Source organism: Lethenteron reissneri, chromosome 32 (assembly GCF_015708825.2).
Source record: "Lethenteron reissneri isolate LAM-NWPU_2019-01 chromosome 32, ASM1570882v1, whole genome shotgun sequence".
NCBI classification, from domain to species: Eukaryota; Metazoa; Chordata; class Hyperoartia; order Petromyzontiformes; family Petromyzontidae; genus Lethenteron; species Lethenteron reissneri.
Window position 1 is genome coordinate 42,548 of NC_083810.1, and position 21,337 is coordinate 63,884.

Sequence of the window (21,337 nt, forward strand, 5' to 3'; positions counted from 1 at the left end):
GAGGGTGAGGGGGTGGGGCCAACGGGGTCACGTGGCGTTGATGCGTCGGACTCTTCCATGGACTCTACGCTTGCGGCTGAAGTCCATCTGAGAGACAAGGTGTTGACATGGGGAGAACAAAAAAGTCCAATGTTTATACAACACAACAAGAAATGAAAGACCCCCCGGTTTAGCCTTTAACAGACTAGGGCCAAGTCCTGTTAGCGAGTAGCACCTATGAAGGTCAGTAAAAGCACAATAGGGGTGGGTGGCCAACACCACACCCTTCCGCCTTTGTCTCCCCAGTGCAGATTAAATTAGTACCTGGGTTCTCATTTAAGGCCGAGTCGATCTAGAGGATGCCCAGGACCAGTTCAATATTCGCCACTCGGTTGGGTTTGTAGCGCGAAACACCGGCGGTGACGTCACCACAGCGCTTGTACCAGGCTAGGTGCACTTTGAAGCTACGTGAAGTGTGGAAGGCTTGCTGACAGGAGGATCACGGGGCAGACCCAGCAGGTGCTAGGGGCTAACTGCGCGAGCTGGACAGAGATCAGCGGTGCGCAGCTGGAGGTGCTGGGTGCAGCTGGAGGAGCGCAGCTGGAGGTGCTGGGTGCAGCTGGAGGTGCTGGGTGCAGCTGGAGGTGCTGGGTGCAGCTGGAGGTGCTGGGTGCAGCTGGAGGTGCTGGGTGCAGCTGGAGGTGCTGGGTGCAGCTGGAGGTGCTGGGTGCAGCTGGAGGTGCTGGGTGCAGCTGGAGGCTGGGTGCAGCTGGAGGTGCTGGGTGCAACGGCACTCACTGTCGGCACGCGTGAAGCACTCGTGGCAGTGGAGGCGTCCGAGCGGAGTCTCACGTCGACCCCGGAGCCCATGGTGGTCAAACCACCTCCGCACACCCCGCACTGACGCGCACGCGCGCACGCACACACACAGGGGGGTGAGTATAGGCAGCTGCATTGGTGTAAACAGTGAAAGTGCCTTAGTGTGCATGCGTGTGCGTTAGTGTAAGCGTGTATGAGTGGACGCGTGTGTATATCCGAGTGCGTGGCTCCATCATCAGCTGCTCCCCGGTTGGACCCACCTTGAAGCACTCGAGGTGGAAGTAGACGTTGAGGGACTCGATGAACATGGCCGCCCCCTTGCCCACCGAGCTCTGGCAGCCCCAGCACTGCTTCTTGCTGCTCGCCGGCCTGAGCAGGCGGCACACGAGACGCATCACACCGGGGCGGCGACCGACACGCGAACCGGCGCGGTAACGCGGCGGTGCACGGCACGTCGCTGCCGTGAGCGCAGACCGACGCGTCTTGTCGGCACACGGTACACCAGACCCCCCTGCCAACTCCCTGCCAACTCTCAACCCCCCCCCCACTCCCGTCCTGCCCACCCCTGTTACCTGTCAGGTGCGGGCTCCGGCGACACCGGAGATGAACGGTTCCATGAGCCCGGGCCGTCCGTCATGTCCGTGCTATAGCAGCAACAACAGCACAGGCAAACACAAAGAAAAAGATAAAGATCCCCCAGATAGCATTGTTGGAGCTTGTGCTATTGGCGACGACCTCAGAAGGCCAGCAGAGGGTGGGGGAGCATCACGCCCAGTCCCCTTTGTCTCTCTGTCCCCCCCCCCTTGTCTCCTGAGTCACCGCGCACAACTCATTTCCCTTTGTCTCCCTGTGCCTCCTTGCATCTTCCCATTGTGTCTATCCCCGACCTTCGACCCCCGACCCTCGACCCCCGACCGGTTGGTTGCGCCACTCACGGCCGCAGTCCCATGTCGTCGCACTGCCGGCGCACGTGGCTCAGCTCGCTGGCGATGGCGCTCGCGCGATCGTGCTCCATCTCGCCCATCGCCAGCGAGTGCCGGATCCAGCTGCGGTCGCCGCCCAGCGTCGACGAGCGCTTGGTGCGGAACTCGACCCCCGAGCTCCTCTTCCACTCGTCGTCGGCGCGGCGGGGGGCCGGCACCGCCGCCCCCGCCGACCCCCCAACCGCGGCGCCGGCGCCGGGCTTGCCGCGGTTGCGGATCCAGCTGGCTTCCGACGTCACCACGGCCGGCTTCTTGAGCTCCTGCAGAATGCGCTGGCGCTCCTTCTCCGCCTGCGAGGCGGTTCGCGCCTCCTCCCGCGCCAGCGCCGGCTCCTTGAAGCCGAGGCTTCCTCGCGCTGCGCACAGACAACGCAAACGCATTCGGAGACACACACGCGCAAGACGCACAGATTCACGCAACAATAACAGCCGCCATTCGCCACAACTTCAAAACTGCCGTTCGCCACAACGTGGTGATGTCACCACGGCGCTTGTGCCAGGCTATGTGCACGTTAAGGCCGCGTGAAGTGTCGAACGCCTGCTGGCAGGTCACGGGACTGACCCAAGTGCCATGGATCAACTGACTGAGCTGACTGAGATGACTGGCCGATGCACCACCTGTGCCCCCTACTGTGCCAACTTGTTGTGTTTTAGCCACTTGGCGTCGCTCCTCTGCCCTCCGTTGTTGCTGAAAGGTGACTGCCTCCAACTGCCCAGCAGCAGCAGCAGCATCTTTCACTAGCCTCCTCCACAGAGTCCGATTTTAACACCGATGGTACCAGTCATCGGCAAGTCCACTCAGCTCCACGTCCTCTTGTATCATATCACTCCATCTCTTCTCTAGCCCGTGCCGCTCCTGTTTAGCCCCCTCGATCCGGTCGAACAAAAGCTGTTTAGGCATGCGGTGGGGCTGGGCATGCGGGCTACATGACATTCACCACAAACACACTGGCACACACGCAACAACAACCGCTATTCACCACTAGATGGCAGTCATGTCACAACAGTGCTTGTGCACTTTGCGGCCACGTGAAGTAGCGAAGGCTCGCCGATAGGATGTCACGGCACAGAGACCCAGGTGCCAAGGGGTTGACCGACTGAGATGACTGCAGATGCACCGGCTACACACGCACTCGCGCACCGCCGCCACGCCACGCAAGCGAGACGCCGGCCTCGGCGGGCGATAGGCGGCCGCGGGGGGCGTGGGTGGAGGGGGGCGGCACTCGCCTCGCGCCGCCGGGTTTGGGTATTTCATCTGCTGCACGATCTGCCTCCTCTCCTCGTCCAGGACGGCCGGGTCGGGGCGGCGCTGGTCGCCGGCCCGGGCCTCGCCCCCGAGGGCGCCAGCGCAGACAGCCTCTGGGTGTTCGCTTCCTCCAGCAGCTTCTGCGCCATGTTCCCCGTGGCGCGCTGCACACTCACTGGGGACGCAACGCGGCCACGCGGCCACGTCACCGGGGGGCGCACGGACGGAGGATGATGCAGGGCAGTGGCTCTCAACAACATTTTTTGGCTACTGTACCCCTTTTTGAATTTTGCCTGATACAACGTGGTTCTGAGAAATAAATGTATGAATAATGAACATCAATATTTTAATCAATTGTCCATTTTGTGCGGTATCTTGACAAGCCAATAACTGCAAGCAAATATGTTTTTTTAAATGGACGCTCTACATACGTGATGTAATCTGCTCGCGCTCCCTAGTTACTCTTGGAAACCACATTGCGCTAAAATGAGTTTAGAAAAGGTATTTTATATATGGATTATATTGGCAGATTCATACGTGATTATTCACCAATGACTGTCATGTATGATATCATTTCACATATTTATAAAGCACCTCCCTTATCCCCTGGGAAATTGCCACGGAACCTCTAGGGGTCCCGCGTACGCCCAGTTTAGAACCACTGATCTCGGGTGAGTGGTGGTGTAGTGGTGGTGGTGGTAGTGGTGGTGGTGGTAGTGGTGGTGGTGGTAGTAGTAGTGGTTGTGGTGGTAGTGGTAGTGGTGGTGGTAGTGGTGGTGGTGGTAGTGCTGGTGGTGGTGGTGGTAGTAGTAGTGGTTATGGTGGTGGTGGTAGTGGTAGTGGTGGTAGTGGTGGTAGTGGTGGTGGTGGTAGTGGTGGTGGTGGTAGTAGTAGTGGTTGTGGTGGTAGTGGTAGTGGTGGTGGTAGTGGTGGTGGTGGTAGTGCTGGTGGTGGTGGTGGTAGTAGTAGTGGTTATGGTGGTGGTGGTAGTGGTAGTGGTGGTAGTGGTGGTGGTGGTAGTGCTGGTGGTGGTGGTGGTGGTAGTAGTGGTGGTGGTGGTGCTGGTGAGGATATCGGATGAGTCGCGACGATGCGGTGAGGGGACGTCAACATACCGGGCTTGTGCTGGGGCCCTGCGTCGCTCTCCGTGTGGACCCGCGTCCACGCGCGTGCCGAGCCCCTGACGGACACAAAGACACGACCATCAACCACCGCCGTCATCATCCACCTTCGTCCATCGCTAAAATCTCGACTCGTTACGCAGTGCTGCCAACACAGGTCCGCTCGTTCTCCGAGAGAGAGAGGGGGGACGACTCGGAGGCGCCAGGAGGAGGAACCGCAGACGAGCAGGGGGGGAAGCCGGCAGCAGCCACGCGGTGAGTCGGCACAAAGTTTATGCCCCAAGCTCTGCGGTCCCCTGTGTATTAAGGTGTTAGCAGAATCCGGAGCACCCCGAAAACACTTACGCGTGCCAGGAACCACTCCACACGTGGCGAGGCAAATGGAACAGGCGGAGTCCCCACATTTCAGTCATTCAAATTTGCTCATTTAACACTCAAATCCGTCAAATCCGGTTCAACGCGATGGGCGTTTTTTCTGGTGACCGGCCTGAAGCCCAGCATTGCTCTCGAGAGAACCCGGATTCATCGTGGGCGCCTGAAACAACCCGGACGGGAACGCCAGGACGGCGGCAGTGCCGGCTCGGCGCTCGGGGGGGGCCTCCTCGGCCACTGCGCTTCGTGTGGAGCGGCAGGAAGCGGCGCCTCCGAGTGCCGCCGAGCCGGCCAGTAACGCAACCCCCCCCCCCCCCCCCCCCCCACGGTGGCGACACGGCGGTCGGCTCCTCACCTGGCGCCGGCGGGTCGCCGCGACGGCGGCCTGCTCCTCCTGCCGTCGCCGCTCCTTCTCCACCACCTCCTTCCTCTTCCTCTCCTCCTCCTCCTCTCGTCTCTTCCTCGCCGCCGCCGCCTTCTCCTCCTCCCGCTTCCTGATTTCCTCCTCCTCGGCCGCCGCCGCCGCTCGTCTGCGCGCCTCCTCGATCGCTCGCTGGCGGCGTTGCTCCTGCTCCTGCTCCAGACGGAGCCGACCCTGCTCCATTTGGCGCTTCCTCAGCTCCTCCTCCTGCCGCCTTCGCTCCTCCTCCTCATTTACCTGCTGCTGCCTGCGTGCTTCCTCCTCCTGCCTACGCTCCTCATCATCATCATCATCCTCCTCCTCCTCCTCTTCCTCCTGCCTGTGCTCCTCCTCCCCCTGCCACCCGCGCTCCTCCTGTTCTCTCTTCTGCCTGTGCTCCTCCTGCTCTCTCTTCTGCCTGTGCGCCTCCTCCTCCCGCTTGCGCTCCTCCTCCTCCCACTTGCGCTCCTCCTGTTCTCTCTTCTGCCTGTGCTCCTCCTCCTCCCGCTTGCGCTCCTCCTCCCGCTTGCGCTCGGTCTCCATGGCAGCCAGCCTCAGATCCTCGGGGTTCGGCTCAATGGTGCGGGCGCGCGGGGCGGGGACGGGCGGCGTCTGGCTCCACAGTGGGACCTTCGCACACACAGACAAAGGACCCCCCCCCCTTGTAACCTTCACAGACTTTTGGGGCAAGTGCTGTTCGTGGGCACCTATTAAGGGCACCACGGCACACGAGGGAGGTGTGACCAGTGCCACGCCCCGTCACCTTTGTCTTCGCGGTGCTGATTGTTTGCACACCGCACCGAGGGACTTCGTTTAAGGTCAAGGAGGCCCAGTTCAGATCCATACGCCAGTGATGTTGGCCACGAGCGGGAATCGAACTTGGGTCGTTGGGTTTGTACCGAAATGCGCGAACCAATGCCGTGATGGCACTCTGGCCGTCGCGTAGTCACGGCACGGAGAATCCCTTCGTAAATCTCAGAGTGGCGCGATCCTTAATGTTCTAGAACGGCCCGCCGAAGCGGATATCACAGAGCCACCTCCGAGCCTCCTTCTGCAAGCGACCTCTGGGAGTCCGTACACGGCAGAGGGCGGCGCTATCACACTCGCCCTGCCCTACGAGAGCAGTGCTCGTCGCACGAAGCGTCGATCCTGCGTCGTCGTCGCGCGCGACTCACCGGCTGCAGCGGCGGGGGCAGCTCCGCCGTGCTCTCCACTGCAAGAGACGACAAGAGGGCAGGGCGCGGTCGTTAGGGGTCGCGTCCGAGACACGGGGCACGCTCGCGCAACGGGCGTCAAGCCAAGCGCGACGGCGCGGCGAGGGGTGAGCGGCGGCGCCAGCGATACAAATGGGGGAGCTGCAAAGCGTCGGGGGGCGGCCGCCGAGAGAGGAACACAGCCGGTGCGGCGGCGCCATCCAGCAGCGGAGCGTGCAGAATCATTAGCAGCAGCGGTTTCAGAGTTAATAGCACCATCAGCAGCAGCAGCACCAGCAGCAGCATCAGGCAATTCTTGTGCATTGCAGCAGTGGACAAATCTGCTGAGATTGCGAGGGATCCAGAGAGGTCAAAGGTGAGCAGAGGTTCCAGGCTGTGTGAAGGAGTTCAGCGTGGGGGTGTAGGGGGATGGTGTGGGGAAGAGGGGTGGGGGATCACCTGGGAGTCCGAAAAATTGGGAGCGTCTCATTTGGTTCTTGCGGCTAATGGACACCAAGTCGAGACTGGAGCCACCTGGGGGTGCAGGTGAGGGGACACACCTGAGAAGGCGGCCAGCGTGCGTGCCAGTCCATGTGTGTGTGTACGTGTACGCGTGGTGCATGCCAGCACGTACGCTGTGGGCACCTGTCTCTTGCCGAGCGACTCTTCCCACAGTGCCCGCGAATCAACGAGTGACAGAATGAATGGCGAATTCACGAAACAAATGTATTGTTTACAAAATGAATTCATGACCGAATGAACACATCACAGAATGTAGGAAATGAATTAATAGCAGAATTAATGAGATAATTAATCGCGGAACTCACCGTTGCTCTCCGCTTCTCCCTGCGGCTCTTTCCCCACACACGCATCGTCCCAGAGCGACGTGGAAACCGGGGCCTGCGGGAGTCGACACAGCAAGTCGTCACGTCGGCACGTCGGCACGCCACGGCTCATCATCACACAACATTGTCCCGGCATGTCCGACACCAAGCGTACAGCTTATACTCCGATTAAGTCAGATGACACAATCAGCGACGTTCAGCAAAATTAATGAGTGAGAGATTGAATGTCCCCACTCGCCACCACCCTTTCCACGACTCACTCATCACCACCCCAAACCAGCGAAACAGAAAGAGGCAGGGGCCTACATGAGGACTAGCAGGGCCCAAATAGGCAGAGAGCCAAGAGAAGAAGAGGAGGAGATGATGATGTGGGGCCTGATCAGGCAGGGGCGGGGACTAAGGAATAAGGGGGCGGGGCATGAAGAGGTGTGGGCGGGGCCTACAGCTGACGCTTAGAATCCCAACACGTGCAGCAAAGCGTGAGCGCCGCAGGGGCAGGCCAAGGCCGACTGGTCATGAAGTCACGAATGAATAGGACCGTGCTGCTTCCTCTCCACGCCCCCCCCCACGCCGCCACTGCGTGCCCTCACCTGAGGGGGGGGAGCGGCGGTGAACACGGCGTGGTGCGGCGTCTGCGCCACCTGCACCAGCGGCTCGATCTCCGCGGGAGGCGCCTGCGGGGAGACACACGGAGACACCGCGGTGCGGTCAAGCGGGGCCGGTGTCTCCCGCCACGTCCGCTAGCGGTCGATCTTACCCCCCCCCCCCATCCAACCCCCCCACATTTCTCTCTCCCACTTTCCGAAAGTTCTTCTTCTTGGTTCTTTCGGTAAAGTCACGTAGAAGGGAGATAATAGAAAAAGAAAAAGAAAATATAATAAAATAATTCTCACGACGTTTCGGCCACAACCCAAGCAGCCGTCCTCAGGTGAAGAACAGGTCTGTCGGAAAGACAGCGTCTGAATGAGCACCACCAAGCTTGGCAGCGTATATTTAATCTGGGTTAGAGGAGGAATTTAGGATATTTATGAAAAATGCAACTTGGCGCGGCGTGGTGCTCGTACCTTGGTGGGGGGGCGAACAGAGGCCTGCGCCGCCCTCTCCGACTCCGTGTCGCTGAGCTCCTCGCTGCTGCCCCACCGATCCTGGGCGTCCCCTCGTGAGTCCGAGTGAGTCAGCGACCCCGTGACCCGGGCACCGTCGACGGAGGACCCTACCTTGAAGAGGTTCTCCGCCTGTTGGGGTTGGGGAGTGGGGGATGGTGGGGGGGGGGGGCAGCGACACGAAGGGTAAGAAGTGAAAGGTCACGACCTCCCAGACCCACCGTTCACGTGGGTTGGGGTGGTCCTCATCGAGCAGTGCATTGACCAATTATCGGCTGCCGTGAACCGGGGTTGCTGAACGGCAATCCTTAACGGGAATCGATCAGCCGCTAACCGTGTTCGAGATCGATGATCGATTCCAAAGTCCGGAACCGGCGGGTCGCCAGGACCGTCGGGACCCCGGGTCGAGCCCTCACCTGGTAGGTGCGCGGTAGGGACTGGAGGCTGCGGGGCGCAGCGCTGAAGGGGCGCGGGCCGGTGCCCGGGAGCACGCGCACGCCCTGGACACCGGGGCGCACGCCCACGACGCGCTGCGCGACGCCGGCACTCCACGGCTGGGGGCCCGCCGCGGGGCCCCGGCGAGCAGCGCCGGGGCCGACGGAAGTCACGGAACTCGGCTCCGCCGCACGGCTGCCGTCGTCGTTGGCCTGAGCGACGGGGCCCGGCGTGGAGGAGTAGAGGGCAGCCGAGACGCTCTCGTGGACGATCTTCGTCTCCGAAACGCGGATCGGGCGAAGCGGACGCTTCTCGAAGGAGGCGTCCTCCGACGCGAAGACGCCCAGAGAAGCGGCGGTGGCGTTGGCGACGGGGCGTGGAGGGGCGGGTTCCTCGGGTCTCGGAACCTCGGGGCCCCGAGCGAGAGGAGCGCGCGGGGGGCCGACGGGCCCCGGTGGGGCCGCGTCCCCGTCGCTATCGTCGTCGCTGCTATCGCGCGGCGCCGGCGGCGGCGGCAATTCCTTCTCCGCGACGATTCTGCGCAGAGGGGCAACCGGCGGCTCGGGAGAGGCTCGTGCCGCCGGGCGGAGGGCTGCCGGGGGGTCGGCGAGGCCGCTCAATGGCGCTCTGCCCGAGGAGGAGGAGCGGACGCTGCTGTCGACGCCGTCGTGCGGAGAGGAGAAGACGTCATCCGTGCCGTGGAGCTGATCGCCGTAGCCGTTCTCGCGGTCGCGCGCGCGGTCCTCCCTGCCACCGGGACGCCAGGGGGTGCGGGGAGGGGGGAGGAGGTGGGGGAGTGGGTGACTGGGGACACAAAGGTGGCTGGGCATGGTGCTGGCCGCACGTGCCCCAACATGTCTGTGGACGGTGCGTTTGTGTGCGCGTGGTGCGATCCCCGTGGTGTGACGTCACACGGCCCCCCGTGACTCCGTGACCCCGAGGTAACACCGTGTCACCCCCTCACCTGTTGTGCATCATCTGGGCGTAGGTGCGGATCTCCCGGGCGGCGGTGGCCGGGCCCTCGGCCTCCGAGGCCGTGCTGAGCCGCTTCAGGCTGCCCGAGGTGCTGCGGCGCCGGTTCTTCCAGCGAGCTAGATCCTGCCAGCGGCAAAAACGCAAATGAAGGCAGCGATCCCCCGTGTAGCCCACACAGGCTGTTAGGGCAAGTGCTGTTAGCGAGCACCTTTCAAGGCCGCCTTTGCCACCATAGTGCTGACGTTTACGCACCGCACCAGGTACTCATTTAGGGCTGAGTCGACCTCGGGGAGGTCCTGGAGCGATTCAAATATTCGCCACTGGTGTTGTGGCTGTGAGCGGGAATGGAACTCGACCTCTAAACGAGGCGATTAAATCGCTCCATCTCCGCGGCAGACGCCCTGTGTGGTGTGCACGGAACTCACATCCTGCCACTGCTCCTCCTGCTCCTTGCCCTCCCCGCGGATCTTCTGCAGCTCCTCGTAGTGGAGCAGGATGCTGGAGCGAGCCGCTCCTTCTCCGGCCACATCGGTCAGGCTCTTGGTCCTGCGGGGCACGAGAGCCGTGAGCAGCGTCCGGCAACAGCCACGGGGCGCAGCCACGGGCGAGGATTCCCAGTGCTCCCAAAACACCCGGCATGACCGAAGCAAGCATCAGCCAGCTCTCAGAAAACAGGCAAAGATTCCCCCCCCCCCCCGTGTGTAGACTCCACAGGCTGTTAGGGCAAGTGCCGTTAGCGAGCAGCACGCATGAAAGACCGGCGCGGCACGTGAGAGGGCAGCCACCATTTCCCCGCCCAGTGGCGATGTTCATGCAACAGCAAAACAGGTGCTCAACGGAGGCCGAGTCGACCTAGGGGCGGGACCCACGTCCGGTTCTGATGCTCATCGCGGTGTTAGCCGCACGAAGACTAAAGGGCTTGGGTCTTTTGGTTAGCGCGGCGCGCCGACTGCGGTGCCACCGCTCCACCCAGCACAACCTCTTGCTAGGACACCGAGCGGCACGCCGTGGCACCCAGCGGCCCCGGCATCGCCACCCTGCGGCGGTGGGGGGCACAGTGCTGGAGCGTGACTGGCAGCAAGGGCCCTGGTGCCAGCAATGGAATGGGGACCTCGGTCCAGTTTCGTCCCCCTCTCTTCACAGCTCAGGGCCTGAGCTCTGCCTGCCCATGGGAACCCCGAGCAGTTGAAGTGCCCCCATACTCGCTAGCCTCGCCACTGATAACCCAGCTCTCTAGCCCGTCTAGAACACCACACTCAGCTCTCTAGCCCGTCTAGAACACCACACTCGGCTCTCTAGCCTGTCTAGAACACCACACTCGGTTCAGTCACCCTCCTAGAGCACCATGCGAATTGACACCTCGGACACCGTTGCGAGCAATGCGAGTCAATATCCCCGTTCCTCCTCATTTGGGCCACTCTGGCTCAACCCTCCCCCCCCCCACCCCCCACCAGTCCCCGGCGCAGTTGCACCACCTGCACACCAGCCAGCTACACCAACGGTGCCGCCGGCGCTCTGCGGCTTGACGAGAGAAGCAGCCGCCGAGCGGAGAAGCGAAACCTTGGGGGGAGCTGCGTTAGTTCACGACACCACATGCGGGGTGGGGGGCAGTGCGGGGTGGGGGGGGGCACAGCACCCGGCGGCGGTGGGCTGTGCGAGTCCTGCGGGCGAGGGGTTAAGGGGTTTAAACCGCGAGGCGCGTGCAGCCGTGCCCAGCACCAGCAGCGGTGCCCAGCACCAGCAGGGGGGGGGCTCAGCCCGGCGCGGGGGGAGGAAAGGACGGCGAGAGACACCGGCATTCCGAAGCGGTGCGGCCATGCACGCGCGGGAAGGACGCGTCACTCACCCGTCAGGATCCACCTCGGTGGACTCCGATTGCTCCCTACGGGGGACGACATTGGACAACACGGCACTCGGCTCAGGGTCTGCGTGCGGTTGGACTCCCTAAAGTGGCCGAGCCGAGCTCACGGAGTGGCCGGGACGTCGCCGGGGCGGCCTCGTATAGTCGGAGGATAACGTCGCGCGACGGTGCACGACGGTGCACGACGGGCCCAATGGCCCTGGCGGTCCCGAAAACCGACGATTCCAACAGTCCCAACGATCCTGACGGTCCCAACGATCCCAACAATCCCAACAATCCCAACATTCCCGACGATCCCAATGATCCCAGCGATCCCAACAATCCCAACGATCCCAACAATCCCAACGATCCCAACAATCCCAACGATCCCAACAATCCCAACGATCCTGATGATCCTGACGGTCCCAATGATCCCAACAATCCCAACATTCCCGACGATCTCAACGATCCCGACGATCTTGACGAATCCCATGGCGAACCGAGGCAGGATCCCCGGTGCGCACCTGGGTACGCGTGGTGACAGAGCCGCAGCCCGTCAACTGCTTGCCGACACCCACTGCTGGCGGGAGGTGCCTCCACGAGAGGGAGCTCTCGAGATCCCCTACAGAGAGCGTGTTTGGCCTACTCTTCCATGCTGGACGGACGTCTTGTGGGGCACCCACACTTATATATATTTTAAATTATTTTAATAATAATTGTAGCGATAAAGTTTGTTTACGCAGAAAGCCTCACCGAGTCTCACGACACTTTTCTAGTAGGGTCCTGCCGGGGTTTTGTTTTGCAGTGCGAGGCGATGTTGCCGCTGTGTGTGATCCAATTTAAGCGATTTGCCGTTTATTTATAATTTTGCGCATTGGGATGTTGTGGCCGATGTGTGTGATTCTATCCATGGGAGGAAACTGGAGGACCCGGAGGAAAACCGTGCAGAACAGGGGGAGGAGAGAACACACAAACTGCACACAGATAGGAGCCTGTGTGGGAAATCGAACCCGGGCGCTTCTTGCTGTGAGGCGCGAGTGTCGCCACTGCACCGCCAACCACCACCACCCTGCTGCTGCTGCTGCTGCCCCTGACGCACACGGGAGTCAGCTCTCCATCTCAACCCCGCAACGCCGCGTGGATCCCTCACTCCGGCCGTGGCCATTCACAGCCACCGGCCATTCACAGTCCCCCCCCCCCCCCACTTTGGGACTCTTAGAAGCCACGATGCTGTTGCTATTGACGAGTGATGACAGCGCTAGTGATGCCGATGATGTTCTTGCCTGACAACGAAACATTCAGCGAAAAAACGAATCCCGGAGAGGCTGAAGTACTCCCGCCCCCCTCCCCCCCCCGTTCACCACCTGGCACGATGCCTCCCCCACCCCCATACCGCTCGTCCTACGCCCAACAGCCCTCCCACACAGCACCCCTCCCCCCCTCAAGCAGACTCCCCGGCACACAGGGGCCTCCTCACATGCACGGCGCAGGCTCCGGGCTCTCCACGTGGACCCTCTCGGCGAACAGCAGCAGCCCCTCCACGGGGCCCTCCACATGCCCCTGCTGCTGCTGCTGCCGCTGCTGCTGCAGCTGTTGTTGCTGCTGCTGCCGCTGCTGTTGCTGCTGTTGCTGCCGCTGCCTGTGGATGTCAGCGGCGGCGGCGGTGGCGCCCCCCTCCCGTCGCGGCCCCGTGGCCCCCGTGTGGTGGCGGTGGTCCTGGGCCCGGCGGGCTGCGGGGTTCGGCAGGAAGCGGTTGAAGGCCATGGCTGGGCGCGCCACGGGAAGCGAGGCGGCGGTGCGCCGCGCCGTCATGTCGTCCCTGCGCACGTCGGGCACCCTCTCCTCCTCCCCCTCGTCGTCGTCGTCGTCGTCGCCGCCGCCGCCCTGGTCGTCGCGAGCCGGGCTCAGGAATGCGTTCTCTCTGCGAGTGAGGATTTTCGGGGAGGGGGGGGCGCCGTCGGGCGGCTGGGTGGTCGGCCCCCACGTTGGGGAGGGGCTCAGGGGGGGACTGCAGCAGGTATGGACAGAGCAGGGGGAGCAACAGGGGGAGCAACAGGGGGAGCAACAGGGGGAGCAACAGGCAGAGGGGAGAAGGAGAAGGCAGGTGAGAGAGAGAGGAGCCACAACAGCGGTGGAGGCTGCGTGGAGACCTCCTCCAGCAGGAGGAGGAAGAGGCCACCCCCGGTAAGGTGAGAGGTCAAGTGTGAAGAGCAGAGCGAGCCGCCAGGCCCGAGCGGTGGGCACCGAGCCCAGAGCGCGAGGGCCCAAGGGACAGAGCCGAGCGGCCACGGGGGTGGGCCCTGAGAATTAGACCCCAAACGGGGGAAGGGAGCAAGTTGCTTTGGCAGACAGCCGGGAGGAGCGGAGTCTCCTCCGAGCGACAAGGAGAGTGAACCGTGGCTTTCTCAAGTTGGCGACAGGTTTCCGGGGCCTCGCTGGGGCCGCTGGCAGCTCGCCGTGCGGGCGCTTGCGCCCTCCTCCCTCGGGGCACCGAAGCGCAGGCTCCCTGCCCACCTGCTGCGGGGTGGCCGCTGCTGCTGTTGCTGCTGCTGCCGCGAGGCGCCGTGTCGAGTCGCCCGCACGACGGCGTCCCAGCGCCGCGCGTCGCGCTCCGTGCAGGGCGTCGGCAGGAAGTTGCGGGGCGAGGCGGCCGCGGGGCCCCGCACCCCGAGGGCCCGCCGGGCCGCCAGGTCGTCGCGCTCCACGTCAGGGACGCGGCGGTCGTCCTCCTCCTCGTCGTCGTCGTCCCCGTCGGAGCCGCCGTCGGCGCCGCTCAGGAAGGGGTTGTCCCTGCGCGTGATGATGTCGGGCGAGCGCGCCCCCTCGTGCTCCCCGTTCTCCTCCGCGCTGCGCCGGCCGCCGTCAGGGAGGGCACAAACGCCTGGACCATCATCTTCGGCAGCGGCGGCGGCGGTGGCCGTGTCGACCCGCCGGTGCTTTAGTGGGAGTTAGTGTCACCGCAATCTTCGCGAGGAGGAGGAGGTTAGTGGCGCCGGTGGCAGTGGTCGCCGGCGTTAGGCGATGGCGGAGTCGAGGGCGACGAGCGTGCCCTCCGAGTGCTCACCCCCCCCCCCCCCCACTCAATCCCGCACTCAAAACGCAGGCAGGCGGGCGGCACATTCCCACGGGCCCGCGGGGAACCCCTCAAACCCCTGACCCCTGCTCGTACCCCCGCTGCTGGGGACCCCTGAACGGGGTCGTTTGGTCGTCGCCGGGGCCGTTACCCCGCCGGCCCGTGGGACTGGCTGGCGCCTCGCTGGCACCGCGACCATGCGGGGGGAGGGGGCAGGCAGGAGGGAGCAGGCGGGGTTGGGGGGGGGGGGAGCCAGAGCCACTCCTCCGAACCTTCCCATCGTCCAGGGTTGCAGCGCCGGCGTAGGGAACCACGGCGGCCGCTGCGCCGCGACGGTGCCCACGGTGCCCGGCGGCGGCGAGGGGGAGGGCGGCGGCGACGACGGCACCGGGGCCGTGCCGCAGACGCCCCGCGTCACGCTGTACCAGCCGGCGCGCTCGCTCCCGTCGGAATCCGACCCCGACCCAGACCTCTCGTGTGCCGGGGTCACCGTCTCGGGGTCGCTGAAGGTCACGCACTTACCCGTGCGCCGGCGCGGGCGCTCCTCCTCCGCGGTGTCATCATCGTCGTCGGGTCTGTGCGGGCCCAGCGCACGACGCTCACCGTCGCGCCACGCTACACCCCGACGACTCCAGTTCTGCAGAGGGCCCCCCAAAATCCCCCCCCCCGCCCCCCCCCCCAAGGAAAATAATCCCCAACCCTAACGGCCTCAAAAAGCCCAAATTCTGACACCCGAGCATCTCCAGAAAATCCCAAAATCATGGGAATCTCTCCCACACCCAGCCCCACTCTCTAACACACGCGCGTACAAACACACATGCATGCACGCACATGCATGCGCACAACAGCAACGGCCGTCGTTCACCACAAAGAGGCTGTGATGCACCCACGCTGCTTGTGCTAGGCTAGGTACACTTTGAGGCTACGTGAAGTGTCAAAAGGCTCGCTGGCAGGAGGTCACGGCACAGACCCAGGTGTTATGATACACGCACGGAACAGTGAAACGCAGGCGGTGGGCGGCCACGGTTCGCGGCGGCGGCGGTGGCGCTACCTGTAGAGGCCGCCGTCGCTGGTGACGGACAACGAACGGCCGGCGCCGTCGGTGTCGTCGGGGCCCTGCAGGGCGAGGCTGCTGGCCCAGCTGCGCCGCGCCACCTCGTTGCGCTCCCCGCGCTTGCGCCGCAGCGGAGCCGGGAGGTGCGCCGACACGACCAGGGCGCTCGTGGCCGGCGCCGTCGCCTGGTGGCGCCCCGGCAGGAACTGGTTGAAGGCGGCGGGCGGCGTCTTGGGCTCGACGGCCGTGGAGACGCGGCGCAGCGACATGTCGTCCCGGCCGGAGGCGCGGCGGCGCACAGCGCCCTCGCTCTCCGCGTCGCTGCCCTGGTAGCCTGGGGTGGGGGGCGGGGCAGCGTCGTCATCGTCAGTGGCACGAGGAGCAGCCACAGTAGCAGCACAATCGTGAACATCAGCATCACTTGCGCCATCATCACTCATCAATAGCAGCAGCATCGTGGCCTCTACAAGGAGGCCCAAGGTGGGGGGGGAGGGGGGGAGGGGGGCTGGTGGGATCCATCACAATCTTGAGAGATGTTGGACAAAAGTTAACTCTCAAGGTCACGCACAAGGACTCTTAACATCCTCATCATCAGCAGCAGCAGCATCACCCTAATCCACCATAGCAGCGTTGCCATCAGTAGCATCGTTAATCGTTATTATCTTCGTCATCGCCATCGTCAAAATCAACAGCCAATTAGATGAACACCCGAGAGACACGGCGATGGCGAGCGTCGCGTCGCGTCATCCCCACCTTCTCCGCCGTCCCTGGGCGCGTCGGGAGAGAGCGGCCGGGAGCCGGCGGAGCCGAGGGAGCCGAGGGAGTCGAGGGAGTCGAGGGAGTCGTCGCGTACGTGCGAGGGCGGAGAAAGCGAGGCGCTGCGCTCCGAGTCGCAGCTCTCCAGGTACCCGCTGTCGCGCCCGCCGCCGCGCCACCCACCGGCCCCCCCCTCGCCCGCCTCCTCTGCCTGCGGCCACACGGAAATGGGATGACGGTGGCTCGCACGGTGGCACGGTGACTCGCGGCATCTCACACGGTCACATGGAATCTCGCACGGTGACGGTCCGGCCTTTGCAGACGATGACTCGGTGTGAAAAATGAATGGCGACGTCCACGCCGCCACCGCCGACATGTTTAGAAATAGGAACGCGTTCACAACAATGTGACGGCCACACATAGACGAGTATTTGGAGAACGAACCAAAATACTTTTTACCGGAAGGAGAGTCGGATGGGGGGAGACGCTCTCTCGCTACGGACAGACGCTTTATAAATAGAGCCACGCGACACTTGCGACACTTGCGACACTTTGGGGCCCCGCGGTGGGCACCGGAGAGCAGCACAGCAGCAGGGCCAGCTGTTGTACTGCACTTCTACGGCCCCACGCCGCAGAACCGCACCGACCAGCACGGTTAAGAGCGGTCGAATAACGGCCACAAACCAGACAGCATCGTGGTGGGGCGGGGGGTGGGGAAGACTCTCAGTTAGCAGTGGCTCGATCATAACCGGTGATGATGACGATGACAACGCCGACGATTGTAACGCTGCGTTGTGTCGAAGGAGGCACCTTGCCGTGTGCCCCGCTGCCGGAGAGGACCCCGTCGAAGGCCCGCAGGCCCAGCGCAGGGCCCTGGTAGTCGCGAGAGGTCTGCGCCGCCCGACCCAGCCAGTAGAGGGTGATTAGCACCTGAGAGAGAGGTGGGGGTTGGGGAAGGGGACAGTGATAATAACAATGAAAGTTACTCATCCCGCGAGGAAGGCAACACCGAGTCCGAAGGCCCTTTTTGCAGGAGGGTCCTGCGTTGGGACTTTTGCCCAACACCGGTTAAACATCGCACGGTGATTTATAGCACTCACGCCGAGGAGTAGACCGGGGGAAGAACATGCACGTGCAGACGCCACATGCAGACGCCACACAAATGCACCCGAGTCGGGAACTGAACCCAGGTTCCTTGTTGCTGTGAGGCGCGTGTGTTTGATGAGGTGTGTGTGAGGAGTTGTGTGAGACGAGGTGTGTGTGTGACGAGGTGTGTGTGTGACGAGGTGTGTAGCTGCTCACATTTTTCAGGCGTCTGTCGGTCTCCGCTTCACTGCAAGACACGGACACGAGACGCGGTCAGAGACGTGTGGACACAAGTGCTGTTAGCGAGCACCTATTAAGGTTGCCATGGCACTGCAGGTGGCGGCGTGGTCGGCCCCATGCCTGGCCACCTTTTGTCTCCCCACTGCTGATGTTTACACGCAAGCAGGCACAGAGCCGTAGGTACACAGTGACACATAGAGCACACAAGGGCCTGGGAAAAAAACATTGACACACAGGGACACACACACACACAACACAGTCGGACAAATAACACAGACACACAACACAGAAACACAAATACAACACAAGGACACACACGCAGCACAGTCACCCTTTTGCGATACACTGTATATACGTACTGACGATAAATTATCGCTAAAAGCGGTTTTTTTTATTAGCAGCGTCTGGTGGCTGGAGCCACATGACACCATAACGTCTGGTGCTCGTGACCACTAAGCGGACTCTCCCTTATCTCCAGCTCGCTCTCCTCTCTCTCGCCAATCTCGATCTGTCCGTCACAGTTCGGCCGTATCTCTCAGCGGGCCACAATTCCCGCGGGACAATCATCCGACCCCTACCGCAGGTCGCCAGGTGAAGACCGCGGGCCCCCGAATCGCAAATCACAATCGTGTCTCGCTCACGACTCGAAGGCGCGTGTCGCAGGCGTATACGTGCACTTTGGTTTTCACTTAACTCTTCATTATTCACTTCGTCTTTGTGGCCTCCCGATTATCCACGTGCTGTGAAGAAGGGCCCATTGCCCGAAACGTCACCCATTATAGATTTACCTTTTTAAGGCCACGCACGGTGTCGATTATTTATCCGTGCTCATTGACGTCTCCAGGGATAAATGGTGGAAACGAAATCTCTGCAGACGCGACGGTGACACCGCTGACCGACACTCGGCCGACCCAGCGTGACCCCCCCCCCTCCCCATGGCGTGGACACGCGGCCTCGGTCGTGCGTCACGGGGTCACGGACACAGGGTCACAGCGTCTCGGGGTCATGGACACAGGGTCACAGCGTTTCGGGGTCACGGACGCAGGGTCACAGCGTCTCGGGGTCACGGACGCAGGGTCACAGCGTCTCGGGGTCACGGACGCAGGGTCACAGCGTCTCGGGGTCACGGACGCAGGGTCACAGCGTCTTGGGGTCACGGACGCAGGGTCACAGCGTCTCGGGGTCACGGACGCAGGGTCACCACGTCTTGGGGGAGGGGAGACAGGAGGAGACGAGCGGGGGTGAGACGACGCCTCCGCCCGCGTCCCCGCGAGAGAGGACGGCCCAAGAGGGGTCCCATCGGGTTTGACGAGACCGAAGATTGCTGGTGGAGAAGACCGCTAAGAGGGACGGAAGCACGGGAGTAGTAGTGCCTCAAGTAGACGTCTCAGGGAGAGAAAACACCGAGATCGTTGATTGGAAGACGGCTAAATGAGACGACCAGCGATGCATCGTTATGACTATTCCACGTGTTCAACCCAAGTGAGTAATTTGCAGGTGATTTTTCATCCTTGGGTTGTCTGGCCAATACCGGTGACTTTCATTGCGTGTGTTGTAGCTAGGGGGGGGACCGAATAAACCCATGCAGAACAGGGGCTAGAAACATAAAAACTCCACGTGGAAATGCGCCCCAGACCGGATTCGAACCCAGGAACCTCTTGCTGCGAGAGGCAGCAGCGTCGCCACTCTACCACCACCCTGCCGCCCATTAACGCACACAGGTAGAGTGCCAGGTAGAGTCTCAGGTAGACGCGACGGGAAAAGGTGTCCCAGCAAGGTGTGGCTCAAGAGGGAGAGGAGGAGAGGAGGCTGGGAGGGGCTCGGTGGTAGTGGCGGTGGTGGCGGTGGTGGCGGTGGTGGCATGTGTGGTGTGGGGAGGGGGGGGAGCTGCATCAGACAGGCCGTGCCGACACCTGAGCTCTTTGTTTCGCTGACGGGCACGGCGCGTCCCGTGAGCCGAGCGGTTCTGCGCCATTCCTTGGCGGTGACGCCACCACCGGGGCGAGTTCCTCAGCGCCCGGTGACAAGTGCGGCAAACACTCGTCGCAGGTAAACACCGCGCACGCGGTGTGGGCACCTGCACGCCGGTGTCACGCACGGCCGGGCCCGTGGTCCCAAGTGACCCTACTTCACCACCACCTCCCTAATCATCCCTTCATTCCACCACCCATTCAACACAACCGCCACCGCCAACCCTAATCAGCCATCCCACCCATCGCTCTCTCCCTCTCGCTCACTCTCCCTCTCTCTCTCTCCAGGAGCTGGGAAAGCAGCTGCCAACCCTCGGTGGCTAAAATTACCCGGGGCCCACATTGCCACACCCAGGCCGGCCACCCGCCCACTGCACCCTCCCACGTGACTCCCCTCGACTCCCCCCCCCCCTTGGTGACTCTCGGCGACTCCTTACAACTCCCCTCTGCCTCCCTGCGACTTTCCCGCGACTCCCTTTGCCGCACCCCGCCGCCTCCCATGCCGCTCCCGTGCCGATCCTGTGCCCAGAGCTAAACGTTGGGGCATCCCGTGGACCTGAGTTCCTCGCTGGAGGAGGAATTCAGGTTCACGGGACGGCGCAGCCTGGCGGCTCGCAAGTCGGAGCGCCGAGCCGGCACCGCTTAACTCCCCGGGTTCGAATCTCTGTTTCAGCCGCCCCCGATTAAACCGGGCCCTCGTGATCAGTGAGTGGATGGTCTCAGCCCAGTCACCAATGACTGCACACACAAAAAAACCACATCGGGTTAAATTTGTTTCTGCACCTATTTTTGGTAAAACGCAGCTATGAAAGTGAGGAATGTTAGTTTGACCATCACGCGATGAACATCGCCTCCATCCAGCAGGGAGGCTGGCAACTGCTGCCCCTTACTGAGCGGACCAGAGGTCACTTGACGTGATCTCAGAGGCAGCTCTGTGGTATCCGCTTCCGTGGGCCATTGTCTACGACGATATGGACACTTTGTTACCACAACGACGATAGATCATCGTCATCATCGTCGTCATCGTCGTCATCATCGTCATCATCATCATCGTCATCATCGTCATCATCCGTCGGCCCACCAGCCACGATGGGGCCGGGGAGCAACTTCGTGCTGCGGTTGTCTTTAGCGGAGACCGCCGCTCCGTCTACTCTCAACCCGTTCTCTTCTGGATCTTTCACCACTGCATCTACCCCCCCCCCCCCCCGCACGCTGGTTTTGATCTCCCTCTACTGCCGTTCTTTCTTGTTGCCGATAGCATCATTGGAGTTAAAGCAGAAGGAGAGATACTTTGGGCGAGAGACGATGACAGACGACGGACGGACGGACGTGGAGGGCACCCAGCGCACGAGCGGAGACACAAAAGCCTCCCTCTCTCCCCCCATGCGCCACTGCAGCTACCATGTGACTTTGCACTGCCCCAAATATAAACTTGAAGGTGGTGGGTGAGTGAGCGAATAAAGTCTGTTAAGGCTCTAAGGGGAATTCTTTGCCTTTGAATGAGTGAGTTAGTGGGTTGGCGGAGTGGGTTGGAAGAGTGGGTTCGCAAGTGAGTGGGTAGGCGCGCGAGTGATTAGGTACGAGTGGGTGAGCGAGTCTACAATTCACCAGCACTCAGACAAAGCAATTGAATGGCTCTCAACTAAATCTCCGATGGTCACTCTTCATTGGCCACACGAGAGTCTAAGACCGTGGTGTAACCTGCGCTCTGGGACTGCCCGAGCCGTGCCTCTTGAAAAGCCAGTCAGTCGCTCCGCTCACGAAGAATGCCCCCGGCCGTGCCCTTTAAAAGTCAGCCTCGTTTGACCGTTCTCCGCAACTGCCCGGGGCCCAGTCTGGCTCCTGCCC

At 62.4% G+C, this 21,337-nt stretch overlaps 1 protein-coding gene and 1 pseudogene across 1 annotated transcript in view; both read right to left on the reverse strand.

The window, feature by feature from the left end:
• Nucleotides 1–11: 11 nt before the first annotated feature.
• LOC133350122 (LIM domain only protein 7-like) lies at nucleotides 12–4,247 on the reverse strand (annotated as a pseudogene).
• A 354-nt stretch (nucleotides 4,248–4,601) lies between these two features.
• The window catches only part of LOC133350123 (LIM and calponin homology domains-containing protein 1-like), a 53,910-nt gene continuing 37,174 nt past the window's right edge, over nucleotides 4,602–21,337 (reverse strand). Inside the window, exons 6-23 of the mRNA XM_061564151.1 lie at nucleotides 17,496–17,526; nucleotides 17,004–17,123; nucleotides 16,191–16,404; nucleotides 15,435–15,771; nucleotides 14,656–14,958; nucleotides 13,825–14,157; nucleotides 12,788–13,318; nucleotides 11,317–11,352; nucleotides 9,896–10,016; nucleotides 9,460–9,593; nucleotides 8,477–9,242; nucleotides 8,022–8,192; nucleotides 7,548–7,631; nucleotides 6,940–7,012; nucleotides 6,572–6,646; nucleotides 6,095–6,132; nucleotides 4,875–5,549; nucleotides 4,602–4,682 (exon numbers count right to left, since the gene is read on the reverse strand). Coding sequence (XP_061420135.1) covers nucleotides 4,602–4,682; nucleotides 4,875–5,549; nucleotides 6,095–6,132; nucleotides 6,572–6,646; nucleotides 6,940–7,012; nucleotides 7,548–7,631; nucleotides 8,022–8,192; nucleotides 8,477–9,242; nucleotides 9,460–9,593; nucleotides 9,896–10,016; nucleotides 11,317–11,352; nucleotides 12,788–13,318; nucleotides 13,825–14,157; nucleotides 14,656–14,958; nucleotides 15,435–15,771; nucleotides 16,191–16,404; nucleotides 17,004–17,123; nucleotides 17,496–17,526 — 4,123 coding nt within the window. The remainder of the gene's footprint in view (nucleotides 4,683–4,874; nucleotides 5,550–6,094; nucleotides 6,133–6,571; nucleotides 6,647–6,939; nucleotides 7,013–7,547; nucleotides 7,632–8,021; nucleotides 8,193–8,476; nucleotides 9,243–9,459; nucleotides 9,594–9,895; nucleotides 10,017–11,316; nucleotides 11,353–12,787; nucleotides 13,319–13,824; nucleotides 14,158–14,655; nucleotides 14,959–15,434; nucleotides 15,772–16,190; nucleotides 16,405–17,003; nucleotides 17,124–17,495; nucleotides 17,527–21,337) is intronic.